The sequence below is a fragment of the Lates calcarifer genome, linkage group LG21 (assembly GCF_001640805.2).
Source record: "Lates calcarifer isolate ASB-BC8 linkage group LG21, TLL_Latcal_v3, whole genome shotgun sequence".
NCBI lineage: Eukaryota > Metazoa > Chordata > Actinopteri > Centropomidae > Lates > Lates calcarifer.
In genome coordinates this window covers 16,270,583-16,292,527 of record NC_066853.1, presented here as the reverse complement: position 1 = coordinate 16,292,527, position 21,945 = coordinate 16,270,583, and the positions used below count along the sequence as shown (strand labels likewise).

The window sequence follows — 21,945 nt, the reverse complement described above, 5'->3', positions numbered from 1 at the left end:
TAATATTTCCCTCTAAATATAGCTTCATAAGCATCATAAAATATAAATTGTCTATTTGAATGAAGTTCAAGTATTGCAAAATTGTACTTTAGTACAGTGCTTCAGCAAATTTGCTTAGTTACTTTTTACTGCAGGCAAAGAAATACCAAGGATAAAAAATCAAGATAAAGAAAATTAAAAATATAGGGTTTTTTCTTGAGCTAAATGTTCATATGTGCAAATATGTGATATGCATAACATTGCAAAAGATTGGCTGAAGATAATGTGCTTGACAAGGCCAAGGATAAACTGGGACAGTGCTCACTATGGCCCGTGTGTTTTTAAACAGAAGTAGAAATATGTAACATGTCTGTGTGACACAGCTGAGCAGTTAGTAAGTGCCAGTCTACTCTCTCACCTTGTGTAAGAATGCTTTGAGGCTGAGGAATACTTTTGTATAAATCATCTTATATTTAAAGTGCAGAGAGAGCACACCAAGCTTTTTGTCTGGTATAAGTTGCTATTCCATCCACATGTCATTAAGTCGTTTTCTCAGACAGGAAACAACAACAAATCTGCACCTTGGGTACTAAATTCAGGTTGCTGACTGCCAAGCGTTGTATTTTGTGACTCTTTAAAGGCTCCCAGGAAGTCTTACCTCACTGAAAAAGGTCTTTCCTTCACTTTCCAAATGCCCCACAGTGGTTATCAACCACCATAAATATCTTCACACAGGACTGAGGTTCTGTGAGCCTGTACTTTGTCTAAGGCTGCATGAATTTGAGCTGCCTGTTCGCTCTCTAAATCATCATAATCTGGATTATTCTTTATTTATTTCCCAATAAACTGTTGGTGTGTCATGAGTAACATCAGTCTGCGCTGTAGGGAAGTGCTGCACCATTGAAGTTATGTCCTCAAAGGCATGGAGAGAATCCTTCATAGGAAAGAAATTCACTTAACTCAATTAACCTTTTTTTTCACTTGGATCCAGTCAGTGCAGCCATTCGGTGTAATCAGCGCTATCTGTCTTGCTGGCTTTCTGGCCTTAAGGCTTTTTCCTATTAGTTTTTCTTGGTGGGATTTCAGCTTAGTGTTCTGGGCCAGAAGCATATTGTCATTGGCTTTCATGATAAATACAAATTGCCTGTGTGTAATCTTAGTGGAGTTTGGTAATGTAGCGTCTCTGGCTCTCGGATTCCAGAGCGATGGTCCGGCCACAGGCATTTTCCTCTATCAATATTCATTTGTGTGCATGAGGCTGCCAAATGGCACTGCCACCACGCCATCCTTATGGGACCATGTGACCTCATGTGTGGTCACGTATGAGGAGAGGGATAAAAACAGCAGGTGTTACATCACGACCACTTCACACTCTATAGAGTGTAATGTGTGCCATAAGTGCACAGTGAGGAAAAATGTAATTTACTGCAATTCAGGTCAAATATTGCAGCAGAGCAGGTCAAGATGAGCTTAAGAATGAATTAAAGGCACCCATTAGGTAAAACATCTGTCAGATTAGACCAGATCTCACAACTGGATTTAAAGGATTTATCCCAAGGGAACATGATTCATATGCTTCATTTGTCTTTTATCCCTCGAAAGCAAAGAAGAGGAGAAAAAACACAGACTTCATGCTTTTGCAGAGGGCTTTATTGTGATGGGGTCGGCTTTATTTTGAGGCACCTCTTGTCAAAGCCTAAAAGATTTTCTTTTCTGCATGGGTGACTGCCCCTATGTGACCAAGGTGGCACCTGCTGCTTTGGTGATGGATGGTTGACAGGGGTGGGAGCTCTCACCCCTCCATCCTGAGGTTATCCTTCTGATCTTTATCCTCATACCTCATCCTCTCTAAATGCTCTCTTACATAGCAGATATGCAACAATCACACTTGGTATAGGGGGAAAAAAATACAACATTATGACATTACAATGCTTTAGATGTCATGTTTTGTGTAAATCATGTGCATATTTCTGCACAGACCTTTCTGCTGTGATTTAATGCCCTGCTTCATTCTGATACCTCATGTTCTCCATATATATACCAGATATGGAGCAGCCACACCTTTAAGAGGGATGGTGATACTCGCAATAACTTTTACCTACTTCATATTTAAATAGCATTTGTCATTGCTGTATTATTATGTATCTGTATTTCTACAAATACTAATGATTCTGCTCTAATTTAGTGTTCCTCTGCTCCTCATCTTCCCCACATCCTCTTTTATATAACAGATATGCAACAACCACACCCTATATAGAGAGAAATATAAAACTCAGGCTACTTGTGGGACACTAACTGTGACTTTTAGCTGCTTTAAGTTTAATATACAGTGAAATTCCAGTGATATTTCTGTTTAGACTTTGGATTCTCCTGTGATAGATCCAATGGAATTGATAAAACTATTTAATTAAAAGCGTCGTGTCAGTAACAATAGCTTCTACATCGCCTCTCTCTGTGTTTCTGATGCACGAGGAAGTCAGTCAGTGGAGCAGATGTTTCTTCTTTCTTCTTTATCCACAGGTCAAGTCTTGAGTTTTTTTTTTTTTTTTTTGCAAAGTCAGAAAACGGTGACAGGAGAAGAGGACGGACGCCCTTCAGCAGCTGCAGCCACGGACGTGCGCGCACCGCTGGAGGCAGTCGAGCTGCAGACACCGCGGGGTTTGTTTGGAGGAACTCTGGCTGATGTTAGCGGCGGAGAGAGGGGACGAAGGGAGCTGGGTGGGCATGACACGAGAGCCAAGTCTGCACAGATACAACAAATACCCAAAGTATGTCTGCGGCAGGGGAGGGTCGACGCTCTGAGGGACTTGACACAGGTGAATGAAAGCACAGCTGCGGATTCTCCTGTGTTTTTTTTTTTTTTTTTTTTTACCTTTTCCTTTTTTCTTCTTTTTTTCCTCCCTCCTCACCACGGTGAGAGGAGACCGACACGGCGGCGGTAGCTCCCCCCGCGTCCTCTTCACCCTGCCTCGGTCTGGCAGGCGTCAAGGTGCAGCAGCAACAGCAGCAGCAGGAACAGGCTGGAGAGAAGGACGGAGGAAGAGCCGTCGCTGTTTAATCAACTATCCGACAAAACGCTGCCGCGCAGATTAACGTGACGGCTTTACCTAGACACCGCAGAGACAGGGACACACGGGAGAGGACACTATGTCAAAGGAGACGAGAGGAAAAGGTAAGGGGGGGACACTTCACTGAACGCACACGGTCTCGTGCTAACAGGTAGAAAGCTGCGTCTTGTGCCGCCGAACGTTGGCGCGCACAGCCGCGTGCTGCACGGACGGAGGCAATCTGTAGGAATGCGAGACGGTCAAAACGGACCAAAACTGTCCGGTCCGGCGGACTTGTCCAGCCCGGTTTGTCCTCATATCTGTCTGCTGCAAAGCCTGTCTGTCCTGTTTGCCTCTGTGCAGGTGTTACGACGAAATGTGTGACCCGTTAGACTCTGTGACTATGCAGGGTCAAATATGGGAGAAAGAGACTGACCAAATACTGACAGGTGAGGTGTTAGTGACCTGCAGACAGATATAGAGGTCCATGGTTGCTTCTGCTATCACATCTACCAGTGTGTGTGACTCTATCTAAATACAACAGGAGGTGACACTATTTTTGGTAACACCTATTAGAATTCAGGATGTGACCATATAGTACAACTTTTGCTGAAATTCCCAGTCAGATCACAGACACAGGGCAAAAACAGTGCACAGTCTATCCTCTCCCATTTCTATAATGTCAGTAAATCAGAGAATATATAGCCAGCACAAGGTTAAACCAGGAGAAGAAGAGCACAATATCACAGGAGTTCAGTGTGTTGCTAATAATAACAGGCGTTTTTTTTCCACACAGCTGATTTGATTGTTAAATTGAATGTGTGTTGACAGGACAGCATCGGCCAAGGCCTCTGAAGTCGTGACATTTCTGTGGCATAAAAGGTTTATTGTTGCTCATTCAGAAGATTCTTTTGCAGCTCAACCTGTTTGCATTGTGGTTTTCTAGTTAATCCATCAAAAAATGCAGTGCCTCAGGAGCTTGTGTTGTGTTTATTGTCAGGATTGCTCATCACCTCTTTCCTTGCAGCAGCATAATTTTATGGTACTTTTCAGACTTTGAAAGCCCCATCTCTCTCTTTCTCTCTCTCTCTCTCTCTCTCTCTCTCTTTCTTTTTCTCTGTTCGACAGATTGTAAATGATTTTTATAGATGGAGCCAACTCACAGGTTTCAGTGTCACACATTTTCAAATAAGTGCAAAACCCTGATAGCCATGCTATCAGCAGCAGCAGCAGCAGGGGAAGTGGGACTGTGAGTATGGTGAGACTTTTTCTTCAGCCTGAGGTCCTAGGTTTTTATTTCCCTGTGTTGGTCATGTGTCTGCCCCGCTGAAGAGCCCTTGAGCAAATCATGGAATCTCTCCCAGCTTCAGACTCGCTGTTCTGTATGTGGCCTTTGTGCTCTGACCTTATCAGTGGGGTGTGAGCGGAGGGAGAATTTCCCTGCGGGGATCAATAAAATATCAGATCATTATTACTCTCAGTAGTGACAAAAAGTGTCACAATAGAGAGGGTAGTTATTATTATTCGGTGGTTTGGGCTTTAAGATATTGCTGCCTTGGATTTAGAGTAACATCCTTGCTGGATACGAGGCTATGGTGGCATACAAAGTTGAGAGTCTCTAAAATAATATAAATAAAATATGCTAGGCTGAGATCGGTGAGCTGCGTAACCTCTTGATGTCTGGATTTCCCCATGGAACCTCATCTTAAGTTTCCTAAATTTATAAAGATTGTTTTTTTCTGTATCAGCTGGTTCCCACACTTCCTAGGAGCTGTTGCAATGTATGCTGCTATCAGTGAGGGAATTGTTATCAATTTATTTGCCTCAAGTGATGTCACAGTGAGTCAGTGCCAGCTTGAAAATGAAAAAAATAAACAAAAAAACACCTGAAGTTTGGAGTTAGAAAGGACTGAGCTCATCAGACCTCTGGGGCCCACTCCTCATCTTTGCTTGAGGCTAGCAGCTCGAGGCTACGGTAGCCAGCATGCAAGCAAAACACACCCGAATATCCACCAAACTGTTGGCGGTGTAGTTGCATCGTGGGTAATGTAGTTGCAAGGTTTTCAACGATGAAGGAGAATTTTTACAACACAGACGTCACACGAGCATGATGCTGAATCAGTGAGGTACTCTTTTAAGAAAGATTGGCATTGTCACTAGAATTTGAGTTACGAGGATTTGGCAGCACAGTGGATTCAGCATGAAGCGCATGCTAATAAAAGGGTTAATAAAAGGCCCAGCAAATGACACAAACATGAAAGGGAATAACTTCAAACAAGAGATACTGAGGATTTTTTCATTCTTAAACTGAGACCCAGATATCTGGGACACAGTTTGGAAAGGATTTGTTTTCATGCTTATTGGAAAATTTGTATGAATCCAAAAAAATAAAATAAAATAAAATTGGCGGGTGCAGCCTTGAAGGTCACTAAGTATGTGTTGTACTCCAGAAATCAAGCAAGTAGTCCTATTTTTAGCTGACAATCTCACAAGACAAATTAGTTTCTCTGAATGCAAGGAAAACCCATTTTTTATCTCAGCAGCTGCAACTGGATGTCTGCTTCAGTTAATCTTAATTATGTTGCACTGGAGACTCACCGTAAAATTCACTCGCTAATGGAAACTGCTCTGCGAGGCCTTACGTTATTTTGGCCCGGGCTCTATAAAATCATGTGAACCCTGCCGTGCTCCAGCAGGCCCGTTGACAGATTGATGGCAACGTGCAGTATGTGTGAGGTTACCTTTAATACAGTCGTATCTCAAGCAGGCAAGTGTATCTGTTTTGATTAAATATCGCTTGACCCCAGTTCAGTGTATAACTTAGAAAGTAGAGCTGTTCTTATGGAGATATTGTTCTTCAAAGCTCCACCAACATGGCCAGGACAGAACATTGTAATTTCAGAACTTTCGCTCCTGTACGCAGATCTTATCTTTGTCATTTTCAATTATGTTAGGGCTGCAGGGGTTTTCCACACTTCTTAGTTCTAATTTAAACCTTCTCCCTTTACTTACGTGACAGCAAAATGTGCGTTATTATCTATGATGTGGACTGTGAAGTAAAAGGCAAGGAGGCGTGCAGTATACTTAACCAGTAAAGCCCAACAGCCAGTGTTTATGGACTATATAAGCTTTACAATTCACAGTGCCTTTTCTCAGCTACTGCAGAAACATGGCCTTGTGCCCAGATTCACCAACTGTCTATCAAAACAGGTGAGAGCCCCAGTTTTAATCATCCAAATATTGAAAGATAATTTGAGTGGAGTAATAAGGATTTGGGAATTATGACTGGACTGTGCTGAGTAAAGCTTTCAGTCCTCAAAATACAGTAGGTGTGACTCAAACATAAAAGAATATTAATGGATCCTTCATAGCCATTTTTGGACATTTATATGATAGGCAAAGTAGTGGCAGGAAACATTGGAGAGAGAGTAGTACGGAGTGATACGCAGCAAACAGTGCAAACTGGGGAATCATTGCACAGGGGATTTGCACCCATGTGGTATGTGCCCCATACCACATGGTATGGGGGCATTTTTTAAATCATGCTTGCAGTGTGGCTCTAAGGATGCCAGTGCTGGTCTGTCATTTCAGTCCACACTGAAATATCTCAGCAAGTGTTGGATGGATCCCATGAAACTTTTCATGGAGGATGAATCCCAATAACTACAGTGACTCCTTGAATCTTCATCTAGCAGCGTCACAAGGTCAATATTTTAATTTATCCAGTGAAATTCCTCAATGTTTTCTCAATGGATCATTCATGGCTCCTGGATGATGTATCCTAATGACTTAATGAATTAACATTTAGCTCAAAACACTGCTGTCCCTAAAGACAGTCTAACAGAGCGGCTTGCAATGGCTATAGACCCTTGTTGAATAAACATTCAGTGCTTCTTATTTGGAAATGTCTCCATGTTCTCACCTGTGAGCGTCTCAGTTTTTTCACTGGCCACTGAGGAGCTACATGACATAGAGGGGTTAAGCACTTTTTAATGGGACCCACAATTCAACCAGCTGGTGCAGGAATTCAAACCATAAACTCTTCAGCTCCACGCCTGTTCTCTATCCCCGAGGCTACTTCCACCCCACTGCATGAGCTGCAGCTTGACGCCAGGCAGGTATTGTGTTGCCAAATCTCTTCCAGAACTTTAGCTTTTTAATCAACCTTGGCCATCTTCATCACCCCCCCACCCCCTTACCCCCCAACAGTCTACCTCATCCTTTCTGTTTATCCTCACTAAGACTTCATGAGCCATTCCAGGGCTCAGTGTGAAGTCTAGCACCTCGGAGCATTTTGTATTTCTCATATTTGATGAAATTGGATCAGTCTGAAGGCCTTTTTTAGGCTTTTTTTTTCATTTGCCGTCCAAATAAAATAAATGGGTAGCCTGCCTGCTGTTTTTCTGAGATTCAGCATCAAGCTAAAAATAGAGCTGAAGGATGCTGATGAACAGTCTCCTTCCTTCTCTCAGTTTCTTTCTCTATCCCTGCAAAGGTGAATAAAGTGAAAGCTAACCATTTGCCAGTATTTTAGTGTTGAATGCAGTTTTTTGTCAACTTGTCTCTTAATAGGACACAGACCACTGAGATATTTTCAGTGAAAGGGATTTAGCTTGATGCTGTCAGTGTTTCCCCAAACCCATCACTCAGTTTGAGACATGATAAATATTTTATATACTGTAATACACTGCGACAGCTTGCTGTGTGTAGTGTTGTCGTACCGGCAAATGGTCCCTAGACAGCCTGTTCAGCAAGCAACACCACAGTGCCCTCTGAATTCAACAGAGACGCGTGGTAATACATTCAGCCTGTGACCTCCGTTATTTTATTTGATCATACAAAACAGTGTTAATTTGAATTTAATAGCTGTTTGTCATGGGGAAGCACACTGGGCCAGTGTCTGGGAGCAGCTATTCACAAAGCACACAGCAGCTGGCCCGCTGCTATTTGAGGTCGGAGACGAGGCGGTGGCAGGGGACCGGCTCACCTGCAGCCTGGCACCGGTCTGCTTCTTGTTTGTCACAGCAAAAAATCTTGACGTCACACTGGTGGCTGAGCACGGGGTAGAAAGCAGAAACAGCCTTTTGTATTTCATCCTTGGTGAATCTTTTCAGATTTTGGGCTATAAAGAAGCTGTTAGACTCTTGAAATAGACTTTCTGAAGGCACAATCACTCAGCTCTCTAATGCTAGGCTGTTAACAAAGACACTTAAAATCTACTGGTGTGTCCAGTCAGGTTGGGAGTAAAAGTTTTATGGTATTTTTTTTTTTTTTTTACCATTTTGGATTTGTTTCCATCACTAAATGATTAAATTGTCAGTCACTCACTTTAATTGTCAACTGGCTTTTGTTTATGCAGCTGAAATGAGTTGATCAGTCGATTAACTGAGAAGTCAATCAACACAGCATTAATCAGCAGGGATTTTAATAATCTATTGATCATTTAGATCATTTTCCAAGCAACAATGCCAAAAGATTCAGAGGTTTTCAGCTTTTCAAATGTGAACATTTATCACTTTTCTTTGCCTTTTATGACCGTAAGCTGAACATCTTTAGGAGAATCAGTTTTGGAGATGTCACCTTGGCCTCTCAGAACTTGTGATGATCATTTTTCAGTCCTGTAGTGACATTTTACAGCCTAACTGATAAAATAATAAAGTTAGTTGCAGCCTTAGTCCATAGAGCAAGGCAGAATAGAAGCTTTGTCAGGACCTGGTACTGTAAGCAGTAAGACTGCTGTCGAGGTTAACTGTTGTTTACAAAGGTTTTGGCTACAAAGGTTTGATTCATTGTTATGGTTTTATGGCCTGCCACTTTCCTGTTTTGGTTCACTCTCAGCACTCTCATAGTGACATTTTTGGCCCAGCAGGCAGCTGTTTCAGTCACAAAAAAAAAAGCTCAGATAAGCCCACTGTTTACTACCTGCTCAACACCGAAAACACAATCAAAACAAAGACAATCTGAGCTGACTATAGTGTGCTTTTTCCAGGCAGCCTCTGATTTCCATTCATATTCATATTGTAAGCCTTTCAAAATTTAACTTGAAACACGTTCAACATACTGTATTTGATCTGTTACACTGAACAGTGCAGTGCAGGGACTGCTTTACTCGCGGGTGTTTGTGGTCAGCATGAAAACAGTTTAATCCACAGGGAAAGCATTCTCTTTTTCATCTCCCAGCGTATATCCAGTTAAAGAAACTGACGACTTCATAATGTAACCCCCTTCACATGCAGTCATCCTCAGCCGGACATACTGTACTGTATGTGTTCATTCATCACACACAGGCGGGGAGGCAGGCTCAGTAATGATGATTTTCACTTAGTTGTAGTGTAGAAGTCCATTAACAGTCAATGCAAGCCTTGATCTGCATAGCTGCAGTGCAGATAAATAGCATTTGAGGGGGTAAACGTCTGGAGGTGAAACTGTGACCGATTTGACATTTTTTGAGGAGACATCAGTCTTCTGTATGTCTCTCATTGGCTCTAGAGATTGATTTTAACAGTGTGCTGAAATGAGGTTTAATTAAATTATAGGCCAGGCTATGAATAGCTGTTTCCATCTCACAGAGGACTGAGCAGACTTTTCTTTACTGTTTACCCTTTGTGCTCACTGAGGCAGGACATAAGCGGACTCACCAGACTATTTGCTTTCCCCTTTGTGGATTTCTGTACAGTCTTGATGTCTAGTCAGCTCCATGTGATTTTCATCTTTACTGGGGCATGTTGCATGTTGAAATGAGGTGCAGAGACACTTGTCATTTCCTCCCCTTTCTCCAAGCGAAGAAGAAAAAAAACATTATCGGATTTCCTTCTGACGTGGCAGATAAAACACTCTTACGTTCTGGCACGTCCAATATTCACTTGGAAGTGGTTTGCATCATCAGACAGCACCCTTGTCCTTCCTCCCCTTGTGTGACGGCAGCCGTTTCCATTGCGTATGGCCTGGTAGCTCTTATGGGTGCTGTTAGTTGCTTAGGGTTCCTTGGATATTAAATGCTGCTAATTACAAAATGAGGAGATTGGCACTTGTGTAGCTTACAGACCATCTGGGTTGGAGAGGAGTGAGGGCAATGAGAGATAAAGCTCCGGCGAGAAGAAATTCCTTTAGGATGGTAGCAACTGATCAAAAGCAGATTAAGTCTCTGATGAGGAGGGATTCCTCCTCCTACGGGGCCGTCCTCAGTGCTGAGGGCTCGCTCATTATTCTCAAAACCTAGAGCAATTTATGAGTACCTTCTTCAGCTCATGTTGAAGCAGTTTCACACTCATTGTAATACTTTCATCTTGGCATACATGCGTACTACATGTATATCGAATTAACCTCGTGGCAGGAGGCAGCTGGGTAACAGAGGACTGTGTTTCTGGCTGATTTTCTCTGGGGAGAAATGCATCTCTGGGAACTTACACCAAACCTGTTGCACTTTGTCTAGTGCTTTTTTTTTCCTGTTGAGTCCAGTTTGTTTAGACTGAGACTGCTTTCTCTCCTCAAATTAATACATGTGACAAAAATACAGTAAATGCCATATTTTTTCATGTTTTCTAAATAGCTTTTCCACCTTATGAGATTTTTTAAAATATGCCATCCCGTTGCACCATCTTCTGCAGTGGTTTATTGGCATCACTCAGTGGAGACTTGACTTGTGGCTAAGGTTTGCCCCACAACGTCCTACACAGACATACGGATGCAGACAGAAAACTAAACCAAAATACATCAGGACTGAGGGTTATCCTTCACCACCTTCTCAATGAAAAGTTGCTCTTTTCATTCATCTGCAGCACACCTCTGATATGCATCCTAACTCTCCCCTCAGGTGTCTTCCCTCAGAGCAGCTCATTTTTTAAGACCTGCCTTCTTGAGGTTCATCAACCAATCGAAACACACAAATGATAACGTATGACCCTGACAGAAAGACACAGAATGCTGATACTAGTCTCCCATAACCAAACAAAGAGTGCTGTAATTTTTCTGGAGATGGCAGTCTCCACAATACAATTTCAACTAAAAGATGATGCCAAGTCCCACACAGGATTGTGTGTTAATACCAAAAGCTACTCAGAAATTCTGCCAAATTGTCCTCTAATCACGGCAGCCATTCCCTCCATTATTTAGCGCTACATGAGGCACCATTTCCATCTTCTGTTCCTGGCTGCCTGTTGCTATTAATGGAGGAGTGTCCAAATGCAGTCTGGACTAATGCACATATGGAACGTTTTCTTTGTGAGTTGTGTAAGCTGTTCATAACCACCAGAGAAAATGAATAAAGCCTTCAAGTTCAGTTAAGTGCAGCATGACTCCCTCTCAGTCAGCAGAATATGAACTTTAGATTTTTCCCATGTGAGATTGAGCAGAATGATGCAGGAAGATAAGTACATTTTAGACCATGTGACATAAATGTGAAACCCTGAGGAGCATGAAGATTTGGGAAGAGTGATGCATGATAAAAAAAAGATGTCTCAATATGCAGCAGATCTGTGTTTAGCTGATGCTGTATTTCAGTAAATCTTTTAGGCAATATTCAACTTTGATATTTCCCCTCCAGGAGATTTATAATCCACTTTGTTTCAGGAATTACCACCCTCTTCACTCTATTTATGCCACTTTGAGATACAAGTACAATTTTGAAGAAAATACTTGTGTAGACATCCTCTGAGATTCGTGGAAATTTTGCCCCTGTGTTAAAGCCACCTGCATGATGAATTCAACTGCAATTAAAGCCAGCTGCGTAACAAAACCCCAGATGATTAGACCCCGTATAAGTGAACCCATCTAGGCACTTTACAAGTCAATGAAACTCAGATTAAATGCTGTTAAACCTTTGAACTGTGTGATTGTTATATATATATATGAAATCTACTTTGAGCCCACGGTGGCCTGAGGTGTTAAAAGATCAATTTCTGAGATAATTTGTCTTGAAAAATTGAAAAATCCTTTAAATAACCTCTTGGAAAACACACTGAACAGGCTTTTATCTTGTTCTTGCGATATTTTTGGTATCTTTATTCACTATTTTATCATTGCTTTTACTGTTATATATCAGATTTTTACTTTTTCTTTTGATTCTCCATAACATTCAACAATGTAGCAAATACTTCAGTTTATCTTGGCAGGAAAGCGTTTCCATCTCATTCTCTATACAGCCAGAGGCAGTTGTGCTGTCCAAAGTTAGATATTATCATGTTGTTATGGTTTTTAGCAGAGTAGTCGAGACATATATGTGTGATGGGGAAGATAGAAAGATGAATGAGTTCAATTATAAATCTTTCAGGGGCTGCACTCACGCTACGTCTTCTCTCCTGCAGTTATGACCCTGAATACATAATTTCACAGTGTCATCCCTGCAGGTTAATGTATCTGCAGTGAATTTTCCTTCAATCATATGCATGTAGTGTGCAAATTACACTGAGAATCAATGGAAAATACCATATAGATTAATAAATTATGGGTTTTGTTTCCAGAGATATCACTTGAGTCAGTCAGAGAGAGGGATTTTCTCCCACTGTGAGTGTCATATAACATATGAGTCATGCAGGATGGAAGATGCTCTTTGCTCACTTAACATTCACTTAGGGAGGGAAAAGCGGATTTTGCTTTTTTAGTCTTTGAATATAGACTGCTGCAAATCATCACCACAGGTACAGCTAGATATTGATTTAATTTTATCCTTTTCCATTCCAGTCCTGACTCCTGACCCATCCGACATATTTATCTTTTTGGGAAAATGTCAAATACTAGAAACCCCTTTTACTTTTATCAACTTCAGCAGTGAACGTAAAGTCTATGGTAGAATACAGTCTTAACTGCTTCCCCAAAAATAATAACATTTCTGAGTTTGCAATATTGTGAGATTGCTTTAAAACCTAAATTGGATTTCTCTGGACAACAAGTGTGCAGCATCCCACCCTCCCCACGCACCACCCCTTTCCCTTTGTTTGACATAACAAACCCTGAAGCAGCTTAAACTCATTGACTTTGCCAGACAAATACTCCTGAAGCACAACCAGGTGGCCTCTGTTGGCAGACTGTCAATTTGAAGGTGAAAGATGCAGCCCAATTGGTTTCCTTTTGCAACAAGCTTAGATAATTCGTGATCTATGCAGGAAGTTCCTTTTTTACACTGCGTAGAGCACAATACTAAACCAGGGAAGTTTATTCACTGGTAAGGTGTATGTAATTTCTGCTGTGGCTTCATAGCTAAAACTTGTAAAACTTATATTGGCAATATTTTGACATTTGATCTCTTGATATTTTTGAGGTAGGGATGTTTCTGTTGCCTGGAAAGGATGGGTTTGCTTGTCTTCAGTTGGCTGGTTTTACTGTCTTTCGTCTGTCCTGTACTGTTTTCAAACATTTAACAGTTTATTTTCAAACACATTCAACGTTGTTCCTCAGGGCTCCATCTTAGCCCTAGCTGGTTTCAGCCTGTATAAGAAAGCACATCAATTTTCATAGTTGTGCAAATGATACCCCGTTGTTTATCTCTGTATCTCCAGATGACTGTAGCCCCATTGACGACTTGATGGGTGTATTCATGACACAAAATCTATGGATGACTCAGAACTTCTTACAACCAAGAGATTTTAGTTATTTGAACATCGGCTGAGAAAGAGAGAGATTCTGCTCACATCAGGTCATTTGCATTTATCACCAAAGAAAACATCAAAAACACTGGGGTCATTATTTTCCCTGATCAGAAATGTGACCAAAGCATCCTTTTATCATTTAAAAGATATTGCTCATGTCAGACCCTTTTTCTCTCAGGCAAGTAAACTGTGTTTTTATTTCTAGCACACTTCATTACTGCAATGCTCTTCCCACCAGTGTATCTAAGACTGCAGAATGCAAAACCAGACAGAGATCCCACATTACCCACTTTAAAACCTTTGGATTGGATTGGATACCAGTCTGTAACAGAGGTGATTTTAATCTAAGAATCTTTTTTTGGGGGTTTCTGAATCATTGAATGACCTTGCCCCATCTTATCTATCTGACAAAGCAGTAAGATATGTGCCTGCCAGCTTCCTTAAATCCTCTGTCTCAAGCCTCTTGACTGTTCCTATGGCCAGAACTAAAAGGCATTGAGCGGCAGCTCTGGTTAATTATGCCCCTTAACTATGGAACAGTCAGCCTGAGGTTTTACTGGGCTATTTGTGTAGTGTTTTTTTTTTTACCCTCATTTCTTTTATCGTGTTCCTTTCAAAGCATTTTATTTATTAATATTTCATCATATGTTACTGCTTTTATTCTTATTTTATATGTATACACACACACACACACACACACACACACATATATATATATATAATACTTTATCTTTTATGTAAAGCAGTTATTATTAATATTATTATGAGCTTTTAATATATTACGGCCAGTAAAAGGCAAGTAATTTGAAAAAGACAATCAATTACTCATAAAATACATAAAATTAATAACTTTTCTGATAATAGCAAAAGTCCTTAATTACTTTACTCATTACACACTAAGTCAGCCCAGCTTGGTGCCTTGGTGTTGACAGACCATCGACAGCTACAGTGGCTAAACTTTTTCTCTTTTTTCCAGTGAACGTGTTTCCGTACAACTCCAGTTCCTTTCTTGTGAGCAAACAGTTGCTTATTTACATGTTCAGCAGACATGGAGCAGCACTAGCATTTATTTAGAATCGTGTTTCTGGTCACTTGATGAACGTAAGTCCAGTATTCACTCTTCTTTTAGCTCTGTTTTGGTCCCCAGTTGCTAAATACTCCACCATGTTCATCCAGCTGTCTGCTGTTTGGTGCTGAACAGATTTTGTTGAGGGTTTTTTTTTCTTTTTTTTTTTACAGATGACCTCTGTGGCAGGAAATATTGATTTAGAACAGCTCTAAAGTAATAAGAGACCTACAGTATTTGTTAAAAAAGAAACAAACAAATGCTCTTTGCATGGAAAATACCTTTTTACCAATCTAGCATCAGGGACTATACTCACTAGACACAGAAAATATTGTGAGCCATTCATCCAGTCCTTCATTAAAACTCAAACATTTGACCCTGTAGTGTCTTGTGACAACTTAACATTACCCCCTCACACACGTGCAGCACTGTAGTCATGTGCGTAGCAGAGCAAGAACATCATACCTGTGTGCAAATGACAGAGAGACAGGGCACAACCTGTGATTGCAGTGGAGCTGCTCTAGTAATAGATGCTGTCAGCCCATTGTTTCAAGCGACTGCAGGCTTCTGTGTAAACTGGAAATGGATAATGGAAAGACAGAGATAAAAGAAGGATGAGATGAATCATGAACAACCTTGTGTTGCCTGTTTCTGAAGTAAAGCCTTTTAGATACAAACAGATTTAAACACTATTTTTCTTTGAACAGATCTCAGTGAAGTGCTGGGCTTCTCCCTGTCTCTCTCTCTCTCCTTGTTAGTTTCCATAAGTTGCGCACTCAATTTCAAAGGATAAGCTTGTTTTGGTTTTGCATGCTTTAATTTTGCAGATGAAAATAATTGGATCAGAGTGAATAATGACTCACCAATTCTTATTTTTGGTTGGTGGCTTTGTTTGAACACTGTGAAACAATAGTTAAATATGTCTAATTAGTGAGAAGGACAGGAACATCCTGACATCTAATTTCTAAATTGCAGGTTGGTATTCTGCTTGACCATACTTCGCTAATTCTTTGTTAAATCTATATTAGCCTATTAATGCAGCACATTGCTAGGATGCATCATGGTAACTGGAGATTAAGTCTCATGTAATTATATTGTTGTATTTTTTTGTAACTCAATTACGGATGGAAAGGCATGAAACTTGAGTAAAATTTATGAGAACACAGATGCTTGTTATGAATGCGAAAGCTCCATTATATCTGTCCATTATATCGTAATTGTGTGAAAGTGCCTTAAATAAGCAAACAAATATGTATGCCTCAAGTCAACCAAAGTCTGTTGCCTACAGTAATTACAACCAAAGGAAGGGTTAGGGTTAGGAAAATAGTAATACATTGTTATGTCTAGATGTATTAATTCTTAATTGACATCACACCACACGGCTACTTTCTATTTTTTAAATAACATAAATTAAACCAAAAAGATGAAGGGTGAAGTTGAAAAGATTTCTCAACTGGACTAAAATTTCAGAATTCATTTCAAAATTAAAACTGTTCCCATCTGTGCCATCGCGAATGTAACATAAGCTACATACTGTAGGTAACGTTTGGTCCACATTTGAATATCATAACAACTACTGGATGGATTACCACAAAATTTCATACAAACATTCATGGTCCCTAGGGAGATATTAGCCTTTAGTTTGCAGCACTGCTGTGCCAAATTACAGCCTCACAGAGCTGTTAGCATGACTGTAAACTCTTATGGGCCTTTGCATTGGTATAAGATGTAATAGTACTGCAGATATCCAACGTTAACATAAACATAATATTCTGACATGGCAATATTGTAAGTATAGTCATTTAGAGTACTTAACACCATGTACATTGTTAAACTAATCACACCTAATATGCTTGGGACTGCAATCCAATCACACCAGTATTGACTTACTGTTCAGTGAAATTTAGGGTACAACTGTGACTCTTGTTCTCTCAAAGACTGAGATTTCTACTTGACAGGTACTACTTTCTGTAGTTCTCAGGAACCTGAATCAAAGTGCCAACTTGCAGTGACTGGTAGGAGGGACTTCATCTCACAAAAAAATGACCTGCCAATATAATATTGACACACTTTTTCCAGTTTCCAGGTGCAAGCAGGGTCGTCTGCTGAGACTTTCTGGTTCTGTGATCATAATCTGTAAGGGATTCACTCAGTATCTATGGGTATATAGTGTACTGTAAAAGCTGTGCAGGGAGTTACAGCAATCATTTCCATTACCCAGTGGGGAAGGCATCACTTGGTGCTTACCGGTGAGAGGTTTCAGCCACACAAGCAGGTGGTTAGATTTCCTAAACCTTATAAGACATTCAAATTGCTTGTACAGTTCCAGGAATAAACTGAATGCGGTAACATCCACACAATATACAATACATGGGTACCTGCGCCAGCAGTAGATCTGTTGAATAAAAATAAGATCCCTTAGAATGCCATATGAGGTGAATGTGACACAGTGTGACCAGTCTGCAAATCATTTGTTAGTTGTTTGGGATAGCTGGATCTGGAGTGTTTTTATTTTTCAAAGTAGTTCCTTTCCTTTTCTCGTGCTGCACTCCCATCAGCTTCTCTTCGCACTCGGGAGTGTGCTTTCTGTGTCCACAGGAGCTCTCAACACTGTGGCACACAGGAACGCCTCTTCCCGACCATATGCCTCCTCAGCACGGCTCTTTCAAATACTCAGACAGTCAAGTAGGAAACATAGAGGAGGGTGACGGGGCAAATATTAGATGCAGAAATTTGCAGCCACACAGGCCTGCAAGCTTGTGCTTTGCTGTTTTAGCTTTAGCTAAAAGTTTGTTTGTTTGCTCCAATGTCTGGCTACTACAAACAGTAGTAACAACACAGTGTTGCTGCCAAAGCCAGTGGCATTTTTTACTACAACATTTTGTGAGGTTACAGCTTATGTTCGCCAAACACAATCTGAAAGCCTTTTCTACTGTAACAATAAAAGTGAAAAATACTGTTTGAAAATACAAAACAGTAAAGGAACTCTATCTTGCTTGTCCACATATGTAAGCTAAGCAGCTAAATGGTGTTAGAATAAAATAACGGCCTTACGTTTTCCCCTATATTTCTGAGACAAACTAGCTTTATACCACAGCACAAGAATGCTGCTTCTTAATTTTCTTGTCCTCTACATGCTGACATTTTCTGAGAACATGCAGTTTAGCTTCAGTCTTTTGGCATGACAAAACTTACGCAGTCATCCTATCCGTAGCTTGAAGGTAGTTGCAGAAAAGTCAGCTAAAGCTGACTACAAATTAGCTGCTTTTAGTACCCAATCATTTGAAAATAATTTCCCAGAGAGAAATGATTATATTTCGCAAGGTAAATCTGCCACCTGTTGTTGCATTGATAAAATGCCTAGAGAGACAAAATGAAACAGGAAGTTGCATGTGAAGCTTTGGCTGATTGGCTCTGGCTGTTTACTGTACGCTTTACAGTGATTGGCTTATTTGCAGCTATGTAGGACGTAACATGCGATTGTATTCGATCATTCAGGTGTACATTGCGAACATCATCACCTGACACTTCTTCACTGTTACTCTGACACACACACACACTCCTAACTTGATATTTTATTAAAACTATCACAGCTGAAATGGATCAATGCTATGTGAAGGTAGATGATCAAATACTATCCCATTCAATGAAGGAAGGACCAGAGGCTACTGAGGTTTGTAATGGAGATTCTCCTCAGTCTCGTTGTGTATTTCATGTTGTGTTTGTGTATTAATGTCTGTGCTACTGCCAGGAAATCAGTCGGACACAAAGCATGAAACATAAATGAGCAGTTGGATATGTACCACAGGCAGGTATGCCTTCTTTTTGAGGAGAGAGGTGTTTTCCTTAATATTTTGTGCAGTAATTGGTTATTTCTCCGTGAGTGAAAAATTAAATGCTTTGGCCAAATTGCCTTGTATATACATGTTGAGCTCTCCACTGATAGTTTAGTTGACTCAAATAAGTGGTATATAAGGAATGGCTGTGTTAAGTGCAGGAAAAATGCTGCTTCGGCTGGCAGTGCTGAACTAATCCTTGTCTGAACCTCCTCACTCATCCCCCAGTACAGGCCAAGATTGGCAGGGTTAAAGGCTCTGTAGTGGTTCAGGGATCCTGGAGTCTTTAGAGGGCAGTTTGCTGAGGGCAACTTGGGAAGCATGTTCACTATTTATGTACAGAATGTCATGATTCTCCTTCTGAGTCTTTCATCCATATTAATGCTGCATTATTATGCAACTGTTTGGCAACAAGCTCGTTGTACAGTCATTGCAACCACCAACCACTTATTGTGTTGGTTAAAGTGACTACTGCGGCTTACTATTTTAACAGGAAGTGATAACTAGACAGTTGCAGTGTCTCTGTGAATCCTAATCTGCATGGTGAAAGGAATGCGTATCTCAAGACGACTTCTGTGGATGAAAGTATTTTAGAAAGCGTCTGTAAGTGTTTTGATACAGAGTGTTTTGTCATGTTTTTCCTCCATCTTGGAAGGGACGAAAGTACTAACAGGGTTGGTATGTGTGAGAAATTGGTGTGTTATTAGTTAACTAGCTGCAGTGGAACAGTAATATCAAGCATTTCCACTGTTAGACTGTCATTACAGTGTCACTACACAGAAAATCTTTGAAAATGATTCCCAGTTGTGACTTTGCTGGGGAGAGAGAACAACAAGCACATTTCATGCAAAGCCTCCAGGGACGGGTTTCTCATTGAGACCATTTTGAAATTCACAGGGAGTGAGAGGAGCACAGGAGTTGAGCTGGAGTTGGGCGGTATACTGTATGATCTGCAAAAGTGATGGGTGGAAACTGTTCAACATCCAAGGAGGGAAACGTCAACTCCAGCACAGAGTAAATAATTACATGCCCACAATGTAATAAGCAAACTTACCCTCTGTAGTATGCATTCGTATGTCAGACTGCAAAGCTACTCGGTCTATCTTGCATCCACTTGCAAACAGGAAGATTTAGTGGAACTGAACCGTACCATTTGCACCAGTTTATTAAATACTGCTACTCCCATGATTTATGTGATAGTGGGTTTAACACAGCAATTTTATACCATATTCCTTGGCCTCTTGTTTCATTGTAAAATATTTGACAAATTAGCATTGCACATGGTCACATAATTACTTTGCTGTGATGAGAGGAAGGATGCAGTGGACCCAGGCTATGGAAAATTAAGCTTCAAGATTTGACCCTGGGCCAGCAGAGGAACATGTGGTTCATTACTACATCATCAGAGTGCAACAGTGCTGAGAGGAGGAAGCTCATCACAGTCACTGGCCCAACAGAGAAGAAAACATCATGGAACCTCCAGGAAACACATTAAATGACAATGAATTTGAACCGTGACACAACATGTTGTGATTAACCTTGTTTTGTTTTCTTTTAACTGAGTACTATCACTTTGTTTGATAGCAGCTGCAGCAGAATCGGCATTGTGTTTTGCAAGTTTCACCGTACTGTTACTGCCACTTTTTGTCTCAGTGATTTTTAAGAAATCATTCGCTCTGGTGTTTGCAGTGGTTTTATATCTGGTACTTGAGTGTGAATATTGTCAACAAATGGAAAGTGCTCCAAATCCCTTTTCATCCCTGCTCTTGTATCAGAAGGTCATAAAAACACTGCCTGGCCCCCCTTGCTGAGACACTTGTGTGCTATGACACTGCTCAAAGGAAAGTCCATTTGGGTCTTTTCACCTGCTGTGACACTTGAAAGGCCATCTATCCCCACCTGGGGCATTCACGCTTTGCTTTTCACTCAGAATTTGTAGAGCTATCGTACGAAAGGCGAAAAGAAACTGACAAAATTATAAATACGCCTGATTTGTCTGCCCTTGAGTTCTGTGGTACAACCCTGCCTGTCACTCTTAAAGTCTAAAAGCAGATTTTCTGGCTTATTTTTTCTGATACACAGGTTCCTCACGAAAGCACAGCGCCTCTCACTGGTGTCTGCAGAATATCGCACAAGAATCAGTTGACAGCTCTGATGAGGAGTTCTTTGATGCCAGAGGTTAGTATTACATTTTATTTCGCCATTTTATCCTGTCTTCACCTCATAATTTTTCTGTCTCTCAAACAGTAACAGTCTCAGATGATTTGAACTTCTGAATGAGTATTTTTACCAGACACTTTTCCATTAAGTGTGCAGCCTGTAGCCCTTTCCCACCACAGGAACTTGATGAAATGTAACTTGTAGTCATTGTCACAGGTTCAGCTCTTGCTTCCTGGGTTGTGGGACTAAATTTCAGCACTGCCCAGGAGAGGTTTCTGTCACTGGTTAAAATGACTCCAACAAACTGCTGTAAACAGTAACTATTTCACTACTGCATCTATATTGACCAGGACAACCAATAGAGAAACAAAAAAAGAACCATGGAGAACACCAACTGACATGTCCATGTCCTCATTAGTATTTGGGGATAGGAGGCCAGAAGGAGCAAGAGTCAGCAGATAGCATAGACTGTAGGGCAGATAGAGACAGAAACTGCAAGATTTCTGAGCTTCTGGCAGAAATGTGGATTCTATGCAAAGCCAACAGCACTGTGAAAAATGTGAAAACTTAAACAAGATTACGTGAAAGCAAAGCATCACAGTGTGCGCTGTGAAGAAAAACATTACTTTAAGCATCTGTAAATGTCTTATTTTACCAAAGCGACACTTTTAAACTAAAACTATCCATTTTAGTATTCTCTTAGACAAAGAAAGGCAGGAAATCTCCACAATTGAGAAGCTGAAACTGCGTAATATTTGAAAAATTACATTAAATGATTTTGCAGATTATATGTTTCGGTTTACTAGTCAGTTAATCAACAGATGTTATTAGCTCCAGTAAAAATAGCTGAACAACGTGTCACAAAGTTGATAACAGCACAGGCAAGGAGGATCCAAACGCACCTGACAGGCTGATGCAGTGAAGAAGCTTTTAATAAATGAAATGAGGTTCACAGGCAGACAAGATGACAAGCTGACAGGCAGGAATACAGGCAGGCAGAGGCAACAGGAAAACTAAACACCAGAAATACAAAAACAGGTAGAAAAAAACAGTGGGGAAAAACTCGGGAGCATGAGCAGACGAACCGACGAAGAACAAAGTAGGTGTCCAGATATATATACTGCAAGGCTGAATGGTGAATTAGGTGCAGATGGGCAGAGCTCAGGTGACTGCAGGGCTGATGATAAGTGGGAACAGGTGCGTGGATGGGCAGGGCAGTCAGGTGAATGAGGAAAGTCTTAGGACATCTGGTGGGTAACTAGATGAAGGCAAGC

The 21,945-nt window shown here is 40.8% G+C and overlaps 1 protein-coding gene across 1 annotated transcript in view; it reads left to right on the top strand.

Annotated features, from left to right (window-relative positions):
- The first annotated feature begins 1,625 nt into the window (after positions 1-1,625).
- The window catches only part of pitpnm3 (PITPNM family member 3), an 80,996-nt gene continuing 60,676 nt past the window's right edge, over positions 1,626-21,945 (top strand). The window contains exons 1-2 of the mRNA XM_051065463.1: positions 1,626-2,795; positions 20,594-20,689. Coding sequence (XP_050921420.1) covers positions 2,750-2,795; positions 20,594-20,689 — 142 coding nt within the window. The 5' untranslated portion in view covers positions 1,626-2,749. The remainder of the gene's footprint in view (positions 2,796-20,593; positions 20,690-21,945) is intronic.